This window comes from Podarcis pityusensis (genome assembly GCF_964106645.2).
Source record: "Podarcis pityusensis genome assembly, chromosome: 4".
Taxonomy (NCBI): domain Eukaryota; kingdom Metazoa; phylum Chordata; class Lepidosauria; order Squamata; family Lacertidae; genus Podarcis; species Podarcis pityusensis.
In genome coordinates this window covers 36,276,283-36,300,144 of record NC_138027.1, presented here as the reverse complement: position 1 = coordinate 36,300,144, position 23,862 = coordinate 36,276,283, and the positions used below count along the sequence as shown (strand labels likewise).

General features: G+C 40.4%; 1 protein-coding gene across 5 annotated transcripts in view; it reads right to left on the bottom strand.

The window, feature by feature from the left end:
• Nucleotides 1-23,862, bottom strand: part of ALCAM (activated leukocyte cell adhesion molecule) — a 122,193-nt gene that overhangs the window by 19,010 nt on the left and 79,321 nt on the right. For 3 of the 5 annotated variants that reach the window (XR_013985311.1, XM_081002707.1, XM_081002709.1), the window contains exons 5-12: nt 21,029-21,116; nt 20,323-20,502; nt 19,032-19,159; nt 18,259-18,388; nt 13,800-13,912; nt 11,451-11,586; nt 4,886-5,017; nt 3,344-3,472 (exon numbers count right to left, since the gene is read on the bottom strand). Coding sequence is in view for 4 of the 5 variants with exons in the window: in XM_081002707.1 (XP_080858833.1) it covers nt 3,344-3,472; nt 4,886-5,017; nt 11,451-11,586; nt 13,800-13,912; nt 18,259-18,388; nt 19,032-19,159; nt 20,323-20,502; nt 21,029-21,116 (1,036 nt within the window). In the remaining variant the exon portion in view is untranslated. Of the gene's footprint in view, nt 1-1,040; nt 1,080-3,343; nt 3,473-4,885; nt 5,018-11,450; nt 11,587-13,799; nt 13,913-18,258; nt 18,389-19,031; nt 19,160-20,322; nt 20,503-21,028; nt 21,117-23,862 lie in introns of all 5 variants that reach the window. The other 2 variants (XM_081002706.1, XM_081002708.1) reach the window with 1 other exon arrangement.

The window sequence follows — 23,862 nt, the reverse complement described above, 5'->3', positions numbered from 1 at the left end:
TGCAAGTCCCACTGCAAATTCAACAGCAAATGTTGAAGTAATACAATTATTCCTTCAGTGCAAACATTCCTGTCTGCCCAATGGAATAATCTCCCTTCTCCCCCCATTCACTGTTTTGGGGGTTCTCCCAACCCCCCAACCCCCAAACTGATTGGGGTGGCACGAGGAAGGAGAGTGGGGGGAAGGTGTGTCGCACAAGCAGGACTTGTTGCACTGGCTCCCAGTAGCTCTACTATTGAGTTGAATCTGGCCCATTAGATCTAACTTAGCAATGTTCATTAATTTCAATGGGTGTACTCTTGAGTAAAACAAAGCTGAGTACCATCCTCTCTCTCTGCTCTGATGCTACATATGTGGTTGTGTTCCTTACTCCAGAACTAGGTGAGGGATCAGCTTATAGATTCTGGAATAAAGCATTTGAGTAGGGCAGTCTTAATATCTTCTAGCACTCACTTATAGTCCAAGACCAGTAATATTATAAACTGGTGGACGTGCAGCTATCCTTTCAGAATTTTAAAATATATGTTAAGGGTGCAATTTTCCTTGAGAGACTTCTAGAGGTCATGGGATATAGTGGATATATGCAACATCTGAGACAGAGTTCCAGTTTTGGAGAGGAAGATCCCCAATTTTATTGGCTTCTCTGAAGTCAGATGTCAGAAAGGCTGAAAGGGGGCATCCAGGAAGTGGCTGGGATCCAAATTACTCCTGTCCCCAGCACTCTTCAACCAGGGATGGGGTGGGGGATGGGGACTAGATATGTTTTCTGAGCAAGCTCATCTCTCCCCAAAAATAAATAAATAAATAAATAAATAAATAAGTCTCTAGAATACATAGGCAAGAGACTGGATAAGCCAGTTAAACTGCCTTTGTAATTTGCTCCCTCTATTTTAGGATTGCAGCCTTAAAATTTAACATTTTATTTTAAGAAGAAAAGAAGCCTGCTCTTTCCTATGAATGGAGCAGGCTAGGAAAGAGAATAAAACATTTTAAAAATCTAACTGTGCCAAGTAAGTGGTGTTCTGTTTTTATGTACTTACCACTTTTTTCTTCTGGTTCGTCAGATTCAGGAATACTTACTGAAAAGGGTGGGAAAAATGTGTTTTTTTAAAAAAGCTGCTGATGTATGAAAGTCACCTTCAAAGCTTCCAATCTGCTCTGATATTTATTTAACAATAAAATGATCTATTTTTCAGCTGAGCCAGAAGTGTTCATACTTAATGCAGCATCAGCCACACAACAAAATGATTAATCTTATTTTTTTAGGCAGCAATCCTTACTTTATATCTATAATGTATCATATGAAAGCGCTTTATTCCAAAAATGACAAGTTTAATCTTACAAATGCTTAGTCAGAAGAAGTATTTATGTGTTCCCCTGTACTGCATGCTGACTTTTCATCACTTGATTATTGTAGACAGAGAGTTGATTAAACTTTAGCACCCTGGGGTGAATTCATCCAAACATCCCTTGATCAATGTGTGTGCTGGAGTCAATAAACAGGCCAGGAAGGGATGCCCATGCAAGTCCCACTGCAAATTCAACTGCAAAAACTGCATTCCCAGAAATTGATGTAATTTACAAAGCTGGGGGATCTAGAAAAGACAGACAGTGCAAAGCACGCTCTCTAAATTCAGGAAATTAAGCTCCCCAGCCAAGGCTTCATGATAGGATGGTCATTATCTCATGAATAGCTAAGGATTAGTCTTCTAAGCCAACCTGTTTATTGTGCAGCAATTGGGCATTTAATTCTTATTGGTTATGCCCAGCCCTCACAGTTTATACTTCAGATGAAGGGATTGTATATTTTCAAAGCCTTCAGAACTCCAGATTTTTTTATCTGGGAAACTTGATAATTCACCAGACAGAATTCACTACTACTGTGATTTCCTCTTGGAATGTGGTTGTGTGTCACAGGTATCTGGTGGTTGGTTTTCTTAGTGACAAGCAACCTAATTATCCTCTGATGGCCACAAGGTATTGTGAACCCATTGCTTTTTTCTTTTTTAAGGCAGCAAGCAGCAGCACAGAAATTCACCATAGCATGGCTGGCCTCTCACACATGGATGTGGCATTTGACACTGAATAGTGACTTGCGGATGTGTCATGCAAAGCTTAAGATGGGAGATTTCCACTTTTACCACAGAAATGTCTGGTATACCCAAAGCTCTGTGTCACAGGGGAACAGTTCAAAATAACTTAAGTGCATGAGTGGCACAGCCTCTTATGGAGGTATGAGGAGAGCCCCTAAACAGAACTGTGTTCCCGGTGAATTGGTTGTATGATACTTTCAGCTGGAATGCCATAGCTCAATACAGAATGACACCAGACTGATTCTTTAAAATGACCATTGGTTTTCCATTTGCCCAGGTCTATTCAGACCAAAAAAGAAAAGCTTGCATGGCTGTTTGCATGAAAGGGTGGTGGACTGACCATACAGGGGGACATATGTTGCCCCATCTTGAACTCTGAGGGCTACTAATACATTTTAAAAATTAAAACTGGGATTCTTCAGTATATTTTTACAGAGGTCATCTGGAACCTTACAGGGTATAGCTGGAAAGATAATTTATTCTGACTCAAGCACTGAGGCAACATCTTTGTCACCTAGAACTGATAATTGATTACGGCTGCAGTCCTACATACATTACCTTCACAGTGGCTCCCACTGAATTCAGTGGTACCCTCTGCTAAGTAAATGTGCATAGAAGTCATTTGCTGGTCACATTATCTAAATTACAAAACACCAGGGAGCAAGAAAATGTCAGGTAGATCTGCCTAGAGATTGCTATAGGCAGGCTGAGCCGCTCCTAAATGAACAAGTGTCCAAACTGATGAATTTAATTAGAACACTTATTTGGTCTTGCACAGAAGGTAATGGTGACATCTCAGATAATTCTGAAAAGCTTTCAAAAAACAAACAAACCAAAAAAAACCAATGACAGAACAGAATGCAGCAGGCTGTGCATGAAAAACTAATAGTTAACAAAAGCCTGATTTATGATGGGCTTCTGTGGCATGGAGACTTATCAGCTAGAAGTGTATTAGTGTAGCCAAACTCATTTTGCATTTCTGGGCATCTTCTCGAAAAAGAAACAAGTGTCAGAAATTTACCATGGCAACCCAGTTCTGAGAAATGAGTTGCAAAGTGTACGCTTCCCCCTTCTCCTTGTCTATGTGAGGACAATGAAGCAACTTGTAAACAACATTCCACCACAGAGCCACACACGAGAGAGTGAGGACAGTGATGGATATTTTGTGTGAAAGTAGATGAAAAGATGAAAGAGCCATCAGTCCTGCTCTTGCCATTTTAAATCTTTTAAAATAAAATAAAAGTACTTACTAGCAGATACGTTCAAAGAGGTCACAGTTCTTTCCAGCTGATTTTCTGCAATACACGTCAGCGTAACATTCTCTTCAGGAGCAATTTTGATTTTACTAATAAACTTTCCATTTACATATTTGGTCTCCTCTGTCTGGAAAGAAAAAGAGAATATTTTGAAAGTTTGTAGAAAGGACAAAGACTTGTGTGTGTGTGTGTGTGTGTGTGTGTGCGCGCGCGCGCAAAGCTACATTAGTAGCTTTGCTTAAATATCTAAATTAAGTACTCTGCATATGTGTACTTTTGTATATACACACAAATGGTAACACTGTTTATCATGGGAGTTTAGGTTTCTTTCTAAAATTTCTAGAATGAAACTCAACTTAAACTCTGAATTATATTTTAATATCTGCCTTCCCCCAACACATTTTCTCCCACTTCCCACTGTAGAACATTCTACTTTCTGCACTATTGGAAGGAAGATATAGAAAGATTCCTCATGGCAAGTGTTTCTGCTCATGCAAGAGTGGTCAAATTGAAACAGTGGGTCATGTTCTATTCAGGCTCTGCTCAGCGCTCCCTTTAAATAAAATTTTTTTCCTTGAATCCCCCCCCCCAAAAAAAAGTAGGTGCGTTTTATGGTCAGGTGCGCCTTATGGCGCAAAAAATACAGTAGATGTCTATTGCCAAAGGCAACCTATACGTATTATAACTGCAATCCTAACCAGAAGTCATAAGTCAATGATGTTTACTTCCATGTAAGTGGTGTTAGGATTTCAGCCTTAAACTGCTTCCCACTCTTAATTTTAAAAAAGCAGTGGAAAGCATTATTCTTTTCATATGGAAAGAAGTGATATATTTTGTTTCTTTTGGATTTTCTTAGCCTCTTTAGCAAAGTGAGAAGAACCATCTAGATTTGACTGGCCGGTTTCAACCACCCTAAATCTTCATTTCAAAAGCAAAATGAAATGTTAAATTATTTTCCTTCCCACTCTTACCTGAAGTTTTCTTGTCTTAATATAACTAAACTGTCCTCACTGCCAGTGCCTGAAATCAAGGCAGTGAGGGTGGCTGTAATCCTAATCCCATTTGCTTTGGAGTAAATCCATGGTATTTACTTCTGAGTAGAAACATTTGGAATTGCAGCTGTTGATAGTTTCGTGATTGGCCATTAACCACTTGATTAGCTTTGTCTTTAAAGTGTCAGGAGAGAAGAGCTGTTTTGATGTGAAAGTCTAACTGACTACCCCTCTAGAAACTAAATTAACTTGGAAAGGGAAGACACAAGGAACATAACTGATTTGTAAATATCTGTTGATAGCTGAAACATGTATCTCTACTGTGTGCTACAAAAAATACACATTAAAATATGTATATTTCCTCATCAGCGGATGGTAAACTGGGACACAGACATGTGCAAAATAAATCAATTACAATGGAATAGAATACACAAGATGGAAGTGTGAAGAAATATTGGAATGGATTTAGGTATGTTTGCATGCCTCTAATATTTGTCTTTTGCTCTGACTGAAAGGAATATGCAAGAAGTAAGGAGAAAATTACTTGCTTTATTTATGACACCTCCACTGCTAGTCCATTGTACTGCTGGTTTGGGAAACCCTTCCACATGGCAGGCTATCATTTTATATGATCCATCTGTGCTAGTTCTCTTTGTCATTTTGATCTGTGGTTTTCCTTAAAAACAAAATGGGTAATTTCTCGAATTAATGTTCCGTTTGTTCTTCCTACTAAATTCCCAAGGGATTCAAAAACAATAATAAAATTGTAATTAAAAATTAACCAAGGTATAAAATAATTCACTTAAACTATCATATTTAAACCAAGAAAGACCAAAAGTTTGAAAACTGTACAAAATATTTTAAAAAACCAGGCAAACATACACATTTTTATCTTTTAAAAATATGCAGGCTCGATACTATAGCTAAAACTACTGCTGCATTCTAATACCGCTGATATTACTGTACTATCTCTCCTCTCTCTTTCAACTCTCTTTTTGTCTCTCTCTCTCTCTTCTCTTTTACTCCAATCTCCCCTCTCCCCCCCGCCTCCCCCCTTCTTCTTTCTTTCTTCTTCTTCTTCCCTTTTTTCTCCCTCCACCCTTTACATATAGCCTATTTGTCTGTCTCTGTTTCTGAGCGCACTCCCAACCCCAACTTCCACCTTAACTGGACCCCAATACCCCTTTTGGGCATATACAACCCTCTCCTAAACACATATTTCCCCTGGCCCCACCCCTCTAATCTCTTGCATCTCTACCTGCTAACCCCCCTCCCTTTATATGAACTGTCTGTCCGTTAGTCTACCCATCTCTGCTTACCTGCCCCCCCCCGCCTCGGCGGCACCGCTGAGGCATCTACAAAAGCCCTAGAGAAGTTCTTAAAACACAGGCTAGAAGTGACACAAATGACCACCTAATCCAAACGCTCTGTAAAAGCCACCAGCCAACAAAGCCTGATCAGCTCAGCAACCCAACAATACCCAGGAATCACCACCGCCACAACTCCTAACCACCACACGCCCTACCCCAAGAGGACGCCAAGCCAACCTCAAACCAAAACCATCAGGGACACCGAGATGACACCAACCAGGGAGATGGCAAACAATGCTAAGATGGTAACTCCCCTTCAAGATGATGACCACCCAATAACGAAACGAGATCTGAGGGAAATGGAAGCAAGATTAGAAGCACGATTAGAAGAAACACTGAAGGCCACAATGGCTCCCATGCAAGTACTAATCAACAATCTAACCTCCAAAGTGGAAGCTCTAGAGAACAAGAACCAAATGCAAGAAAGAATAATAGAGCAATACCGGGAGGAGAACGCACGTGTGAACAAGAAACTGGACGAACTGGTAAACCAAATGGAAGCAGAACACAGAGAGATGAAAATTAAGCAAGCCAACCTTGAAGACCGCAATAGACGTTGTAACATCCGCTTCTGCAACTTTCCTGAAAAAACAGAGGAGAAAAGCCCAGCAGACCTAATTATATACTGGCTGAAGAACACAATCCCAAGCCTGAAACTTGAGGCAGATGACTTGGAGAGGGCTCACAGAGCCCTAAAACCTATGCCAAAACCCAGCGCCCCCCCCCCAAGATACATCATTGTATGCTTCACACACTACAAAAAGAAGGAAGAGGTATGGAACCACCTCAAAAACTCAGCCAACCTTCGATATGGAGAAACCCCCATTCTGGCCTTAAATGACCTATCTCAGGATACCCTAAACCGAAGGAAAAGCCTGCGCCCATGCACCCAGCGTCTCCAACAAGCAGGGATCAAATACCGATGGGGCTTCCGCTTCCGCCTCATTGTAACAACCAATACAACACAACACATGGCTACCAACATACCTGAGGCCCTGCAAATACTAAAGAACCTTGAACTCGACCTCCCACCGGAATGGCAACCGACAAACCCACCAAGTGACAGCCCCAACCACGAGGAAACAACAGCAAACAACTGGACAAAGGTACAGAAGAAAAAGAAACAACAGAAGCGGCACAACAACGCAAACCAATACAGGCAAGCATCATGCTCAGAACCGTCCCGCCGGCCATACGACACAAGAAACCAGACCAAGATTAACCAAACCAATTCATCACAGATGGACAACCCTACTACAACAACAACCCCAGCTGAATGAAGCAACCAGGAAAAAACCACAAACTGAAGGACTGGTGATTCCCCCCCTTTCCCCCTCTCTCCCCCCCCAAAACATAGATTTAGTTAACACCATCAACATCCCCCCCAGCCCCGCACCCCCACAGGAATCCCCACCCCAACACCAGTCCAGACGACCTCAACCACATTCCCCATCACCCACACCTTCAACACCCCCATACTCCATACTAGGGAAAAACAACTCCTCCAACCTTAATAACACAACCCACAATCAGGCTAAAATCTGATACCCAACCAGCACTATGGTGGCACCAGAGCGTACCAGCACCCACATCCCCACCCCAACACACCAACAATGTTGCTCATAACATTGGCAACATTGCTTATGAACCTTATACCTGACAGCGACGTTACAAAGTCACTTCACACTGTCTCACTGATCACCCCCTATCGCAAACAACAGGGGGGATGGCCTGTCCTTGAACACGGCCTTCCACACCAGCTGAGACCTAGGACCAACTGGCTAAATGCCAGATGGCCTAAAATACCCCAAACAAACACCTATATGACTACATATAGGAAACTCTCTACAACTTACCCCCTACTCTTTAACCCAAATCTTACTCTAATCCCATTAGCCCCCCACCCACCACACCCTAGGTCAGCGCAACCCCACTGGTTCTTTAAACAACACGAAGAGAGAGAGACAAGACAACCCGAACGGGTTGGCAGGGAATCGCCCCACATAATAGATAAGCAAGATGGCTAACCTAAAAGCAATTACATTAAACATGAGGGGGCTGGGAAACCCCATCAAAAGAAAACGCATCACCTCATACATAAACATTAAAATCACAGACCACGCCCCAGTAGAAGTCATTGTTAAAATAGGAGAAGGAACACAAACCACCCCATCATGGTCCTTCAGTCCCATCCTAACTACAAACAAACAAATTAGAGAGAGTCTCACAAAAACCCTCCAAAACTACTTCAAAGAAAACGATGTAAACAATATAACAACCCCCCTCCTATGGGATGCAATGAAAGCGGTCACCAGAGGAGCTTACATAAAAGAGAAAACATTCCTTAAAAAACAAACCTCCTCCAAAATTAGCAAAATAGAACAAGACATCACAGCCCTCTCATCACACTACAAACAAACAGGATCTAAAAAACTCCTCAAACTTATAGAACAAAAAAGGAGAGAACTAGACTCCCTAGAAATTAACAAAACAATGATCAACATTCTATACTCTAAACAACATTTCTACGAATATGGAGGGAAAAACTCCAGATTACTAGCAAATAGATGTAGGAAAAAAGCACTCAAAACAAGAATACACTGCATCACCAAAAAAGACGGCAACATAACATTCTCCCCCGAAGAAATAACCTCAGAATTTGCAGAATTCTACTCCAACCTATACACCTCCCATAACCCACCAGAGAAGGAAATCAGAACATTTCTAGCAGGACTGACCATGCCTACCCTAACTGATGAGGAACAGGAATTCATGGACAGCCCTATCACCCCAGAGGAAATAGATGCGGTCCTCAAAAACCTGAAACCACACAAAGCCCCAGGCCCAGACGGCTTCACAGCAGAATTCTATAAGAAATTCAAAGAACCCTTGATGCCCTACATGACCCGCCTATTCAACGACATCATAAAAGGGGGCCCCATCCCCAAAACCTGGACCCACTCCAAAATAGTCTCCATCCCAAAACCACTAAAAGACAGCCTCAAAGTAGAATCATACCGCCCAATCTCATTAATAAACCAAGACTACAAGATATTCACATCAATCTTGGCCAACCGCCTAAAAATCTTCCTACACAAGTTAATAGCCCCAGACCAGACTGGCTTTGTCCCTGGCCGCAATATAACAGACCCCATCAGGAAACTACTGAACCTGATCGAACACAGCAAGGCAACCAAACTCCCATTGACAATTATGTCCCTAGACATCCTCAAAGCCTTTGATTGCTTGGAGTGGAAATACATATTAGCAGTACTAACTAACATGAAATTTGGCCCCAACTTCCTACAAATCCTCAAACAAATATACTCCCAAGCCTCAGCAAAATGCAGAACTAACAATATGGATTCTAACACTATAGCTATCCAAAGAAGCACGAAACAAGGATGCCCACTGTCTCCCTTCTTATTTATCCTGGCTCTGGAACCCCTAGCAATCTGCATCCGAGCAGCCACAGACATCAAGGGAGTGGAAATAAAAGGCAGAACCTATAAATTAGGGCTCTTTGCAGATGACCTAATGGTCACAACACCAGACCCCATAAGCACAGCAACCTCCCTAATCAGAGAACTCAACACATTTGCAATGGTGTCGGGCCTACAGGTAAATTTTACAAAGTCAGAAGCTATGTGCTTCAACACCCCTCCTCACACCCAAAAAGAACTCACGAAGGTCACCAAAATAAAACTTTGCCACACCAAGTTCAGATACCTAGGGGTACAAATAACCAGAAACCTCAATAAATTGTACCTCCACAACTACAAGCCCCTGTGGCGACAAATTAACAAAGACCTAAAGAGATGGAATAACATGAACTTCACTCTCTCAGACAAAATAGCCATGATCAAAATGATCACACTCCCAAAACTAACCTACCTATTCCAAACCCTCCCAATCTGGATCCCCTCAACCCAACTTTGCAGTTGGCAGAGAAAACTACACTCTTTCATCTTCTCACATAAAAAACCAAGAATAAGCCCCAAATACCTGCACCTCCCCACCTCAGAAGGAGGATGGGGAATCCCCAACATAGAAGCATATTACAATGCCAACCAAATACGCCACATAATCCCATATATACTAGAAGATGAGACAAAACAATGGGTACACCTAGAGAGGGACACAATTGAAAACACCTGCACCACAACATACCCACTCCTCCCAAACAAACTAAAGAAAATTCCCACAACACTTAACAGGTACACACAGACCATGCTCAAAGCATGAAAAACACAAATAGGCAAACTATCCCCAACCCCATCCCCACTAATCCCCCTGGCGTACCACCCATTATTCCACCATGCAGCACAAAACCTCAAGATAAAAACCTGGCGAACCAAAGGCTTATATCGCCTAATAGACTTTTATAAAATAACAAACCCTTGTCAACACAAGAAATACAAGACAAACTAGAAGAGACCCAAATGCCCTGGTTAACACAACACCAACTACATGCCCTCTTAAACAACCCAACAGTAAAATCAGCAGCAACTAGGCCCCTGACAACCTTCGAAAACCTCCTCCTAACAACAAAGGGAAACGGTAAAGGGACGGTATCCGCAATATACAAAATACTACTCCAAAATCCCGCAAATCCCCAGACGCAATCAAAAAACAATGGGAGAATGACATAGGCTATGAGATTAACCCCACTCAATGGACCAGAATGTGGTCTAAACCCCCCTTTAAATCCATATCAACGAAAAGAAAAGAACTCACACTGAAACTCACCTACAGGTGGTACCTAACACCAAGGAAACTAGCGCTAATACACCCAGGAACCTCACCAAAATGCTGGAGAGGGTGCACCTCCACAGGCACATACCTCCACATGTGGTGGGAGTGTCCCAAAATCCAACTATTCTGGACAACAGCCATACAAGAAATATGTAAAATAACTAAGCAAGTAATAGACATCACCCCAGAATTGGCCCTACTAAACATCTTCCAAGACAACAATGCCCATTTACACCACAAAGAACTCATAACCCACCTGCTCTCAGCAGCCAGAAACACCATAACCAGACACTGGAGAGACCTGTCAGGAGTAAGCATGGACCAATGGTACCAAATAGTATGGGAAACAGCCCTACTAGAAAAATTAACTAATAAACTGAAACTGACATGGGGACAAACAGAAGAAGACGCCTTCACCCCGGTATGGCTCCCCTTTATCACATACACAGCCCAACAGGACAATGACAATAATCCACCAACAGCATACAAATCAATATGGCTAACCTGATCCAAAACACCCACCCACCTCACTCACACACGAAAACAAAGATCACCACAGCCAATCACAAGCAAACAATCACACCCTAGGCCAACCCCAACCTCTCTCACCACCAAAGGAACACAAGTGAACAATACAAGCAACGCTGACACCAAACTCTACATACATTAAACATAATAGAAACACCGCCACCCGACCCCACCCCATCCATCTTCCCTCTCTCCACCCCCCTTTCTTTTTTCTTTTTTTTTCTTCTCCCCCTAATGCCTCAACAAATGAAATGGATTTGTAAAAATGTTACATAAAAAAAAAAATACGAGGCACTACACTTCTGTAAAACAAGAAAATCCTTAATAAAATATTTTAAAAAAATATATATGCAGGCTCAGACTTGAGTGCTGTTTTTCTGGAAGGGCTTTTCAAAGTGATGAAGCAACATGAAAATTATAGTCAACATTGTAAGATAAAGAGTCAGCCTCACATACCTTCCACTATCAAGGTAAGAATTTGCCTTTTCTTTAACCCTTCAACTTCCTGTAAAGTAGTTTCGCAGATGTAATTTCCTGCATCTTGGTACTGTAAACTTGAAAACGACGGACTTGCTCTCATTCTTGTATTGTCCTGATAAAAAGGAAAAAGCTAAGCAGTGCAAATTGAAGTCATGCACACCTTTGGACAAGGTGGTCAACAGGTTTATTTTTTTAAAAATGCACTGTAGTACAACCAACTCACAGTGTTAACTACTTGAAGAGACTACCTAATTTGCCAGCAGAGGACCTTGGATTTTGCTTCCCCTACAAAACTGTTGTTATATTGTGTTGTTGTTTAGTCGTGTCCAACTCTTTGTGACCCCATGGACCAGAGCACGCCAGGCACTTCTGTCCTCCACTGCCTCCCGCAGTTTGGTCAAACTCATGCTGGTAGCTTCGAGAACACTGTCCAGCCATCTCGTCTTCTGTCGTCCCCTTCTCCTTGTGCCTTCCATCTTTCCCATTTGTCCCCTCCCCCACTTTTTTAAATCTAAAAAGCAAACAATCACACCTTGATATTCTCAACCTCTCCATCAGTTAAAGTGATAAAATGTTTATTTTGAAGATTTATACCATGTCTTGAAATACAATGATTCTCAAGTTGCCCAACAGCAGTTTGTAATTATATCCCCCCCCACCATTAAAAAAACCCTCTCATGTTACAAAAAACTCAGCAGCTTTTGTCCTTTTCCTGATGGATGGGAATCAGGGGTGCTTCCCTTCAGTTATTCACTCCCAGAGCAACCAAGAGTTGAAACAACTTTTTCTTTCTGGTAGGTGGGGGATGTAGTTGGGGATGAAGTTGCTTTCTTCATTGGTTGATAGATGGGCCAGACTGGTATTTCCCTTGCTAAGAAACAAGCGGTGTAACCTCTCAGTGGTCCTTAGACCTGGTGAAGCTGAATGTTTTCTTTCATTCATAAGGGTTAATAGCTATGACACTTGCACATTACAATCCTGGGGACCTGGCATCAGCTTTGAAGGCAGAGACAGTACCACAGCAGTAATGCTGCAGGATGAATAGCAAAGATAGTTACTAGAATTCCTTTCCTGGGTGAAATTGGAGCTGGCTAGATTGGCACAAGCTTATATACCCAAACAGTAGTGGCCCACTGTTAAAACTAAGCTAGGGGCTAAGGCAGGCATAGGCAAACTCGGTCCTCCAGATGTTTTGGGACTACAATTCCCATCATCCCTGACCACTGGTCCTGTTAGCTAGAGATCATGGGAGTTGTAGTCCCAAAACATCTGGAGGGCTGAGTTTGCCTGTGCCTGGGCTAAGGCTTCTTTGTGAGGCACATATATTCTCCTGATATTGTCAGCCTTTCCTGCCTTCTCTTACCCTCAACTACAGCTGGCTTGCCCTGACTCTATAGAGCTGGAATGAGGGGACCTGTGGTTCTCCAGGTGCCACTGAACAACAACACCCCCATCAATCTCAGCCTGCATGGCCAGTAGTCAGGGATGCTAGGTCTAACAACTTCTTGGAGAGCACATGTTCTCCATCCCTGCTATTCACCACAATCTGTAGGTCATTTGTACCCTGCTGTTCCCAAAGAGCAAGTATGTGAGGGGAAACATAGAAAGCTACAGATAGGTAGCCGTGTTGGTCTGCCATAGTCAAAATAAAAAAAATCCTTCCAGTAGCACCTTTAAGACCAACTAAGTTAGTTCTTGGTATGAGCTTTCGTGTGCAAGCACACTGTATAAGGTGTGCAAGCACACTGTATAAGGTAGAAAGCTACCTTATACAGCGTCAGACCACTGGTCTCTCTAGCTCAGTACTGTCTCTCTAGCTCAGTACTGTCTAAGTTGGCAGTAGTTTTCCAGGTGTTCAGACAGAGCTCTTCCCCAGCCCTGGAGATGTTGGAAACTGAACATGGAGCGTAGGAGAATTGCTACTATCTTTTGCTGCGGCAAAAGTAGCCAGAACTACAAGTATCCAACCCACTCACACCTTTGAGCAAGGCTATTTATTCCTGTGTGTTTCTGGAAGCCATTACAAATATATAATTACCTAATTTTACAAAAAAACACACACCCAAAACTGATCAGATTTGAGCAAGCTTCCACATTCGCTATTTCTTAAAGACCCGATAGTGCACTACATCTTAACATATTCAAAATGATATTTAATCATATTGATATTGAAGTGTGATTTAATTTAATTTGTATGCAGATAAAAGCCTCCTTTTGAAGTTCCGGGTAGAATGCTGCTTATTGTTCTTTAAAGCCAGAAGAGATCTAAAGAGTTAGCAGCTGCATGAGCAGGTTGACAATAGCAGGGTTATTAACAATATTTACCTTCAGCCAGAATACGGTGGCATTTCTACTGGAAGAGATTGTGCAGGATACAGGCAGTGCTTCTCCAATCTGCTTAATAACTTCTCCACTGGGAGTAAGTGACAAATCCAGATCTGTTGGGGGAGAAAGCACTGTCAGATAAAAGTCTCATAAATGTGGCTCATTTAGTGAGCTTACAGAAGGGGGGGAAACCCTGTCAGCTAATTCCAGTTAAACTGCATTTTCTCAAAGTCTCAGTCAATTTCCTCATACAATAGGACAGACAATAATTTCCAAAAGAAGGAAGCAAAAATATTTGCACATCTATGTAATTATTCGGTAGTAGAAAGTGAAACACCACATTTTCCTTGCTGTATCACTTGACAAACAAAAAGGATTTGTGAAGAAAGAAAACTATGTGAAGTGGGTAGATGGTGGGAGGCGTACAAGGAGGGTATTTGTGTGTGAATGTTTTTGTTAGATGTGAGTGCTTCTGTTAGTAGTGAAGGTGAAACCTGAATAGTAATCTTAAAATATAAAAATAATCTTGTATAATGGTCAGAAGGATGGCAGGTTTTGTTTTGAGATGTGTGTAGCATTTCCTTACTATGGGATTAATAATAATAATAATAATAATAATAATAATAATAATAATATTTATACCCTGCCCATCTGGCTGGGTTTCCCCAGCTGCTCTGGGCAGCTTCCAACAAAATATTAAAAATACAATAAAGCATCAAACATTAAAAACTTCCCTAAAAGTCAGATAGTTATTTATTTCACTGACATATGATGATAGGGCATTCCACAGGGCAGGCACCACTACTGAGAAGGCCCTCTGCCTGGTTCCCTGTAACCTCACTTCTTTCAGTGAGGGAACCACCAGAAGGCCTTCAAAGCTGGATGATGGGGGTGGAGACACTCCTTCAGGTATACTGGGCCAAGGCCCTTTAGGGATTTAAAGGTCAGCACCAACACTTTGAATTGTGCTCAGAATGATGAAAATGAGGGCGGTGGTGGGGAATAAAAGGCATTTATAAGCAGCTTCCTCCTCTACTGGCTTTGCTTTCAGGGGACATTCCAGAACCCCAACAACTTCACTGAAAAAGTTATAACCCCCAGAAAAATTGCTAGATCACTTTGCCATTATTTGAAGTGAACTCCAGTTGAAGTGATACATATTTCCATATTTTAGTTTAGCACTAGTAATTACTTAAAAGCTATGGAAACAGATAAAGCGCCTTCCACAGTCTCTGGTCACCTTCTCTCATTCCACTAGACCCGTACAACTTTGATAACCACAAAAAAATTTCCAACATGTCTGGTTAGGCAGACCAAAGTTCTCTAGCTTTATTACATTGTCAGTACTAAAGTGCTTCATGTTCCTTAAGCTTGCAAACTCCTCTTCCTGTATCTTCACCAGTGAGAGTAGCAAGAGCTCAAGTCTCTCAACAGGAAAGTGACATCATCTACATTTTTCATTTACGAATTCCATTAGGAACAGTGTTAAAGGAAGCACAGAGCCAGAGGGTGGAAGAGAGAATACAAAGCTATACGCTGCTGCGGTAACTGTCCTTATTTATAGCTAGTAATACCTGCAACATGACTGATACAGGCCTAATTTCTTTACTGTCAGTGGACCTAGGAATGCTTATCTTATCTGCCTCTGCAGCTGCTTACCTAGCAGACCATAAGCATATACAAACACTCTAGCAACTGCTGTCAAGTCCCATCCTGCTTCTCCCCACACCTCCCCCCAATGTGATCCCCGAATCAAAGCCATAAAACACAGGACAGCATATCCCTATGACTACTACTTCTTTATCCTGAGTCAGGGACTGAGCTTGCTCTTTTAAGTCCCCCAAATTTCCGCTAAGCGCTATATAACCATGGGAGGAAAGCGAAGAAAAAGACTGTCCCCGTCCCAAGGTAATTTTCTTTCTATGTTTCCTCATTTATTTGAAGCAGGCTAAAACCTCAGATTGAGTGCCCAGAAAAGATGTCCCACATTAAAATCTTGTCACACACATGAGATGAAACAGGAACGCATTAAATTATTGGCTTCCACCTAGGAAAGACTGAAAGTTCATGGACTAATCCTTGCATCACCAGCCAGGCCATCACATGCATCTTTCATGATTAAGTTGAGCCCCCACTCAGCCAATGCCATCATCCTTGATCTGCTCTTCTACGCAGTGAAATTTGGTGATGGTTTATCCCAACTTGGTGAAAATACAGACTTGATGCTTAATTAAAGTTATTGCCATCTAATATTATTTTATATTGAAACAAAAGTTTAAAATACAGGCAACAAAAAAGAACACCCTATATTTCAATATAACAAGTTTACTAAAGGAATAAAAGAAACTCACGGGCAACAACCATGAAAAATAAAAATTATTATTAATTATTATTATTATTATTATTATTCCATGGATATGCATGTAGGATGAGTGAAATAGACTAAGAAAACGCCTACTAGCTAATGAAAAATAGATAACTAATATTTAATTAATAAGGGACATAGTGCTATATAGCACATTTCAAATATATATTTAACATAACATATATATCATAATCAGAAAAAATAGAGGGATTTGTACCTAACTGGATTTGATCAGAAGCTGTAGGAGCTTCCACATGGGACATAAATGGAAACCATAGTGCCACAATCCCATTTTGTTTTAAAGGATTCGTGACTGTTGCATCTGCCAAGCAAGTTTGCAGAGTCCCAAATTTTATCATTCCATTGCTGTTTCGATGGTTGCTTTGGAAACTTCTAATTACATGCTATGCATGACTTTGCCACTGTATGCAATTGCTTAAGAAGCTTTTTATGCAGGAAGAGTCCACAGCTCTGAGAAACACTTAGAGATCATGTGCAGGGGGGCCTTGATATTCCTTCTATCTATGCTACACCCCTTTTCCAATCAATTCTGTAAATATATTTTGCACCGGTGATCCTTTAATCTACAGGTTTGTTTGATAAAACTTGCCTTTGATGTTGCATGAAGAGAAAAAGGAATGTTTGAAAAATTACAAAAGATTGTGGGGTGTTTTGTTTTTTTTAAGAAACAACCTGTATGATTGCTACATTAACGGATTATTAGAAAACACGGTTGTCTGTAGCTGCTGTATTTAAAACAAGTCAACTTTTAATTTAGTGCTAGCAAATAATCAATCTCTGTTGCAGTGTGCATGCAAAGTAAGAAAGCGACAATGCAAAAACTGGATCCTCCATGTTGCTAAACCACTATGAATTTTAAGCATGATTTAAATAAATGTGTGAAATGCCTACACTTGTTTATATCGTTATATTAAACATTAGTTTTTGTCCTGCTGAGTTCTCCTTTTTGTATTTTGTTGCCATAAATCATATTGGATGGACCTTCTCTTGAAAGTCAGACCATAAATATGGTAGGGAAAAGTGGGGTTACACTTGTTTGCAAGTGCCTCCATAGCAATGCCCCTTCCATTTGGAAATCTTAAAATGTCAGGAAAATGATTAGCTTGAAGATTGCCCCATACAGTGGTGTCTTTAGCCATGCATCTAACAAGATGGATAATCATTTGTGGTACTAGTTTCTCAGGTAGGAAACAGCAAGAGGATTGAAGACAACATTCAAGCCTGAATTTTATTATTAAATCAATAACTTTAAAAGATGATTTCCTGGTTATAAAATGCTGGGCTATTTTACATCCAGCAAAAACATTTCTAAAATCCAATAGCTGAAAGACCACATTGTAGCTGCTGAATAATACATTTGTTCCCCCTTATCCAGTTTTTTAAATTATCAGATTTGTAAAATCCCAATAGAAAGAAATGAAAATAAATTGCATGAAGTTTTAAAATGAAACACCAGTGAATCATAGAAAAGCACATAGCACATCATTAGAAGCAAGGAGGAATGATATGTGTACATAATTTAATCACCAGCCTGAGTTGCACATCCAAGCTTTAAAAAACTTAAGTTAGCACATGAAGACTGCATTCTAAATCAAGCCAAGCTATGATTTGACCCCAGCTGCCTCCTGGACTCTCAAGTTCCTCCCATATGGCAAAGTTTAGAAGCTTTTGCTTCTGCTTTTACTTAATTGCATTTTTGTGTGTGTTATCAAGACTGACAAACTGTGGTTAGCATTAACAAGCTTATCATTTCAAACCATGGTTTCTGAAGCTGACTTCTTTAAACTAATCATATTTAACATGTCCTGCAGTTCTGGGTGTGGAAGTCAAAGCTTCCGAACTTCTCCTGACTGTGTGGGAGCAGGAGGGGGGGATGGATAAGCCAAGAAAAGGCTATGCTCATTCATGTCTCATTAAACCATGGGTTAGCATGATGTCCAAAAAAAGCCATTGAGTTGCCTTGACCTGACCCCTATTAAAACACTTAGATTGGGCATGGAACATGCTAAGAAAGGACATCTGTTATGAAATAACATGCACTTTTAAAAGGAAAACAAAGACAATACTACTTACAATGTACTGTAATTATAGTGGAATCCATCAAACTCTCATCAGTCAGTGAACATCTATATTCCCCTGTTGCATTTCTTCTAACATCAGTCAGTACGTAAAGACTTGAACTTCTTATACGGTCTGGTTCCCCCTTTTACAGAAAGTTTAATAGAGAAATTTACTAATGAATGAAAATCATGTTTCTATTTTCTGCAGCAAGACTATAGTAGTATGACAGACTTCACTTCTCTGTCAATAAAGAGTACAAACTATCACGGTCAATTTTTAGTGATCAAATTTATAATTTGATAAGTAGTGTAATTATCTGGATTTTCACCAGATAAAATATGTAAATGTCCACACCCAGACACTGTATTAGATTTTATATTACCGTTGCTAGATGTGTGATATCATAGAATACATTCACTGCTGCACAATTTCATAATGATTGAAAATGAACAAAAATTTGAGAGATAGCTTGAAAATAAGGGATTGGACTGTGTAAGTGGAAAAACCCCCACTACAAATAATTTCAGCTACTTGCCGTTTTAAATACCCAAAATTATTAACATGCATATTCTTTCATGTCTTAAAACAATGTCATTTTAGGAAAATGTGCATAGAAAATGCAATTAAGTCGAAAACTGCTACACCTAGATTGGCAAATTATAAATGTTTCTTCAGAGTAGTGTTTGGTACAGGTCCATTTTGTATGTAACACTAAACCATACCACCCCCTCCCTGCCTCACCACCCAAATCATGGCAGGCAGGCAGGCAGGCAGGCAATACTTACAGGAATGTAGAAGAAAAATTCCTGAGGTGGAGGATTACCATTTCCTGAACATTTTAGGGTGATATTATCACCTTCTTTAATGGTATTTCTTTCTGTAAGTACTTGAATTTTAACCTTCTCTGTAGGATCTAAAAAGACAGATGTTTCAGTTTTTTTATTTTAAAAAAATCCTCTGTTTCTTCCATATACGTAAAGTATTTAACAACATTAAGTATCACAATAATGAAGAGGCTTACACACCCCTTTCTGTTTCAAGAGCTACATGCATAAAAAAGTTAATGAAAAGCCTATCGCATGATTCCACCACACAGTCGCCCTAGCAAGAACTAAGGCCTTCTACTCTCCAAGCAGGTAATGACACAATATGCCTGTGTTTTGTGAGTCAATGGGCATTGCTCAAATGAGTTGTTTCATTGCAGAATTGTAATCTGTGTCTTTTTCTCCAGGAAATGTGTGAACCAGGCCAGGGTGCTATTAACTACAGAATACTGTTCAATAATTGCCTACAACAGTCACATCCAAAATATGTGTGACTATTGGAGCCATGCTGGTAATGCTTCTGGAAGATAGTTCAGGTTTTTGCCAAGTACCAAATGGAATACCAATTTAACCAGTAATCATAGCAGGGCAGAAAATGCCCCTGCAAGTGAATAGGTGCTAACATTGCTGGTGTTCATTTGGGTTTGGGGTTGTGGGAATAGTGCAATGGAACCACTCAGTTTTTAGAAGCAAAACAAAACATTTTTAAAAAGTATTGGAATCATGTGGACATGGGATAATATTTTCTCATTGCTGGTTGTGCAACAGGTGCCCCAGGAGCTTGAACAAGAGAACAGAATAGGGATTCCAAGCTGCAGTAGAAATGCTAATTTGGGGAAGGCGGTTAGCAACACATTATTTATGTCTGAGTGCATTTGAAAATGGAATTTTGCTGCAACAGGCAATGTCAAACTCCTTGCTACACTTTCCTTTTCAACCATTCCCTCCCATCTTGGAACCTTCTTCCACACTGCTCCATGTCCCTGAAACAGTCTTAACAAGTCAAACCCATCCTCAAAACACCCTTCTGCAGTGACGCCTTCCCTAAATAACTATAGGGCAACCTATTTGTTCGCCATCCTTCCTGTCAGTTCCTGACCCCTAATTAGTTAATCCAATGAAAACTGCAAATTTATGTGCTAGGGATAACCAATCCCAAAAGCAACAACCACCACAAAACAATAATAGGAGGATCCCTCAAAGCAAACAGATGGTCTTTAAATGGTATAAAGACAGGTATTTATGGACTTACAGTGAATGTCAAAGGCTACTGATTCCGACCGTATTGTTTCTTGTCCTGTTGGTCCAAAATATGTCACCGAACAGGTAAACTGTGCATTTGTATCATCCTTTGTTGGCTTATATTCCAAAGAAGATATCACGGTGTAGAGTCCAGTTGTTTGATTCACTTTTGTTTGTTCATTTATAACAGCTTTTGAAAGAAAATGTATGATTTTCACCAACTTGAACAACTGTTGACTGTTGTTGTTTTTTCAGCCTGTCCTAATGATATTTTTAAATATATGATGTGACAGTCACAGATACTCTTAAAAATGAACTGCCACTTTTGGGCAGACTGCAGAAAAAAAGAAGAAAGTAGGCAGGCAGTGTGTACAACCTAATCCTAAATATTTAGGATTAAGGTATAGCTGTTACACATTATTGGGATCAAAAACTTCCAGGTATGACATTATCAAAATAATATTTTGTACACTAATTACATTTTAAAACCCTTACATTTTCTGGGTCGAGTTACTGTGGGGATGGAGGGAGAAATGTGTATATCAAATCACAACATCAAGATGCAGTCAAAGAACTAAGTACAGCATTTTTGATAAAGATGGATAAATGCAGTCTAATTGTGAATTGTCTAAATGACCTGCTAAAATGATATGAGCCAACACCAATTTGTGAAGGAATGCAAATAAGAAGAATTCACACTCAATTCTAAAACTTACCTTCTTCAGTGGGCTGCAAAACAACTCCATTCTTGAACCACGTAAGGTTTCCCTTTGGATAACCATCTTGAGAGATACATTCCCCAAGCTTAAAAATGCAAAGAATGTTCAAATTATTACAGTTTTGTCTTCATTTATAGCTACATTTATAGCCATTGGTTCCAACATATCCAAGGAATTTAATTTGTTCTCTGCATTGCTGCTGCTGCTGCTGTAGTAGTAGTAGTAGTAGTAGTAGTAGTAGTAGTAGTATTTCTTACCCATCCAGAATGGGTTACAACAATAAAACATACAATTATAAAAGCAAATAAAACCATTAACTATAACACACATAAAGATGATGTAAATATAACTGAACAGTATAAATTCAGCAAGAGAGTTTGGTGCCTCAAAACAAAATGCCTTAACTATCAAAGGTATTTGAAAGGTATCAAAGAGGTCTGTCTTCAGTATACAGCAAAAGCTGTCCCACAAAGATTGCTTAGATGCACCTCTGTGGAAAGGTAGTTCCACAGTTTAGGGGCTAGTACAGATAAATCCCTCTTGAGGCCATCATTCCACACTCTTCTTCTCTCTTCTTCTTCTTCGACAAGAAGCTGCTTGTCTATAGAGGGCAACTTACCTGACAACTGGTTTAATATTATAGTACAGAGAGTCAAACTGGATGAAACAACGATGGACATATTTCCCCTCCAAGTATCTCCCCAAGAGGTCCATAAGAAGCACCAATCCTCCCCTTCTTCTTTGCTTTACCTGTCTCTTGCTCCACCCACTTCCCCAGCCCTATTCCCAGCTCACTTCTAGTATTAGAAAAGTGACTAGAGCAACCAAATGCTCAGAGGTAAGACACAGGACATGGAAAGATTCACCAGTCCTTTCCAGCTGATATAAGAAAGAAGGTCCTGCCCCATGCTGCTTGGGCCTAAATCAAAAGTGAGGGGAAATCACTGGGTAGGGGGAAGAATTAACAAAACAAATGGGCTTTTATGGTGGTCACCCTCATTGATGCTCTTAGTGTGGCAGTATCTGGAAAAAGCAGGAATCTGAACAGCATTATTTGAGTCTCTTCAGGATTTATAGGTATAAGGTGTGCTGAACATCCCAAACCACCTTCTTCAAAAAGCAACTTACACAATAAGAAATAACAATTAGGGTGGGGGAGGAATTACAGTGGTACCTCGGGTTAAGTACTTAATTCGTTCCGGAGGTCCGTACTTAACCTGAAACTGTTCTTAACCTGAAGCACCACTTTAGCTAATGGGGCCTCCTGCTGCCGCCACACCGCCGGAGCACGATTTCTGTTCTCATCCTGAAGCAAAGTTCTTAACCTGAAGCACTATTTCTGGGTTAGCGGAGTCTGTAACCTGAAGCATATGTAACCCAAGGTACCACTGTATTAGCTTCTATATGGCAGATTTTAATGGCAGACTTGTTCTGCCAGAGTTTGATCATTGCTTGAAAAAAACTTCTCTCTGGATTTTCTTTGGGGAATGTGTTAAGTAGTGTTAAGTTAGTAGCTAGTCAGATTTGTATTGTTTGTACAATCACAAAAACAAACAGGAGAACCCCAAAAAGCTGTATGTTGGCATTTGCTGAGCTCTCATCTGCTTTTGATTGGCAGTGTCTATGGGAAAAATCAGTTACTTCATCGGGTCAACAAATGATGTTTCTTATGCAGCAGCTGTAACCCAACAATAATGTTAACATTTGAACTGGGACCTGTGTGTTTTCTTTCAGGTTCAATATTTACAAAATGGAACAGGTAAAACAAGGATGCGCTTTATTTATTCACTACATAAATGATGCAGTTAAGCAACCTTCTTCCCCACCCTAATAGAAATCAGCAAATGCCAGCACTCCTTTATATAGACATAGTGGCTCTTATTTCATTATCCCAAGCAGGTAGAGAAAACCTACTCTCTTAATTTGGGACTTATTGAAAGGAGGAATTACGGTAAAACCAAATGGCTGTGTAAAAGGCAATAAGGAGCATAAATGAGTCATGCATGGTTGTCTCATTCAACAGCATCACTCATTTAAGCACTGAGGGCCATAGCATATGAAACATCCTAGGCACACCAAGGCAATAAAATTCCATTTGCTCCTTTGTTGGGAACTATAGCAACACTTTATTATACTAAGGGTCATTGTCTGCTAGAACCAATGATAAAAGTTTTTGTTACTACAGCCTTATCTTGCTTGTTATATGGCGGTGAGTTACTCAAAGGTTGGTGGATTTTTCATATGCATACACTGTGTCTTAAGTTAATTATAACATTAATTTTTAATAATAGGGGTTGCTGCACCTGTTAGCCAACCCCACCAACAACTTTGCAACTCCCTTGCCCCACAGCTGGCCAACCCTTCATTCCTTTACACCTGACAACCTTTATAACCCCACACAACCTGTTCCATCTCATCCAGACACAGTTCAACCCAAATCCTAAACATCTCGCCACAATCCTCAATTTAAAGGGGGTGGGTGTAGCTTCAGAGAGCAGTTTACAAAATCACCCTCTGAAGTCCCTTCTACCCACCTTTGAACAGTTTGCTTGGGTCCCCTGCTACTTGTGCTGCTTGCTTGATGAGCTGCCTGCTGTTCTGTTGTCATGCTGGAGCTATTGTGGCCATGTGAACTGCAGCTGACAACAGCCTTACTGTTTTACTATATAGCAAGGTTAGGGGTATTACGTAATTCTCTTTAATACAGAACACTCAAGTAACAAATCCATAATAGGCCAAATCCTATCCAGTATTTTGTTTCATTTATTTATCAACCCCTTTTTTGTTTCAACCATTAGGGTTTTATGTATGTTCCTCAGAAACTTTGGGTT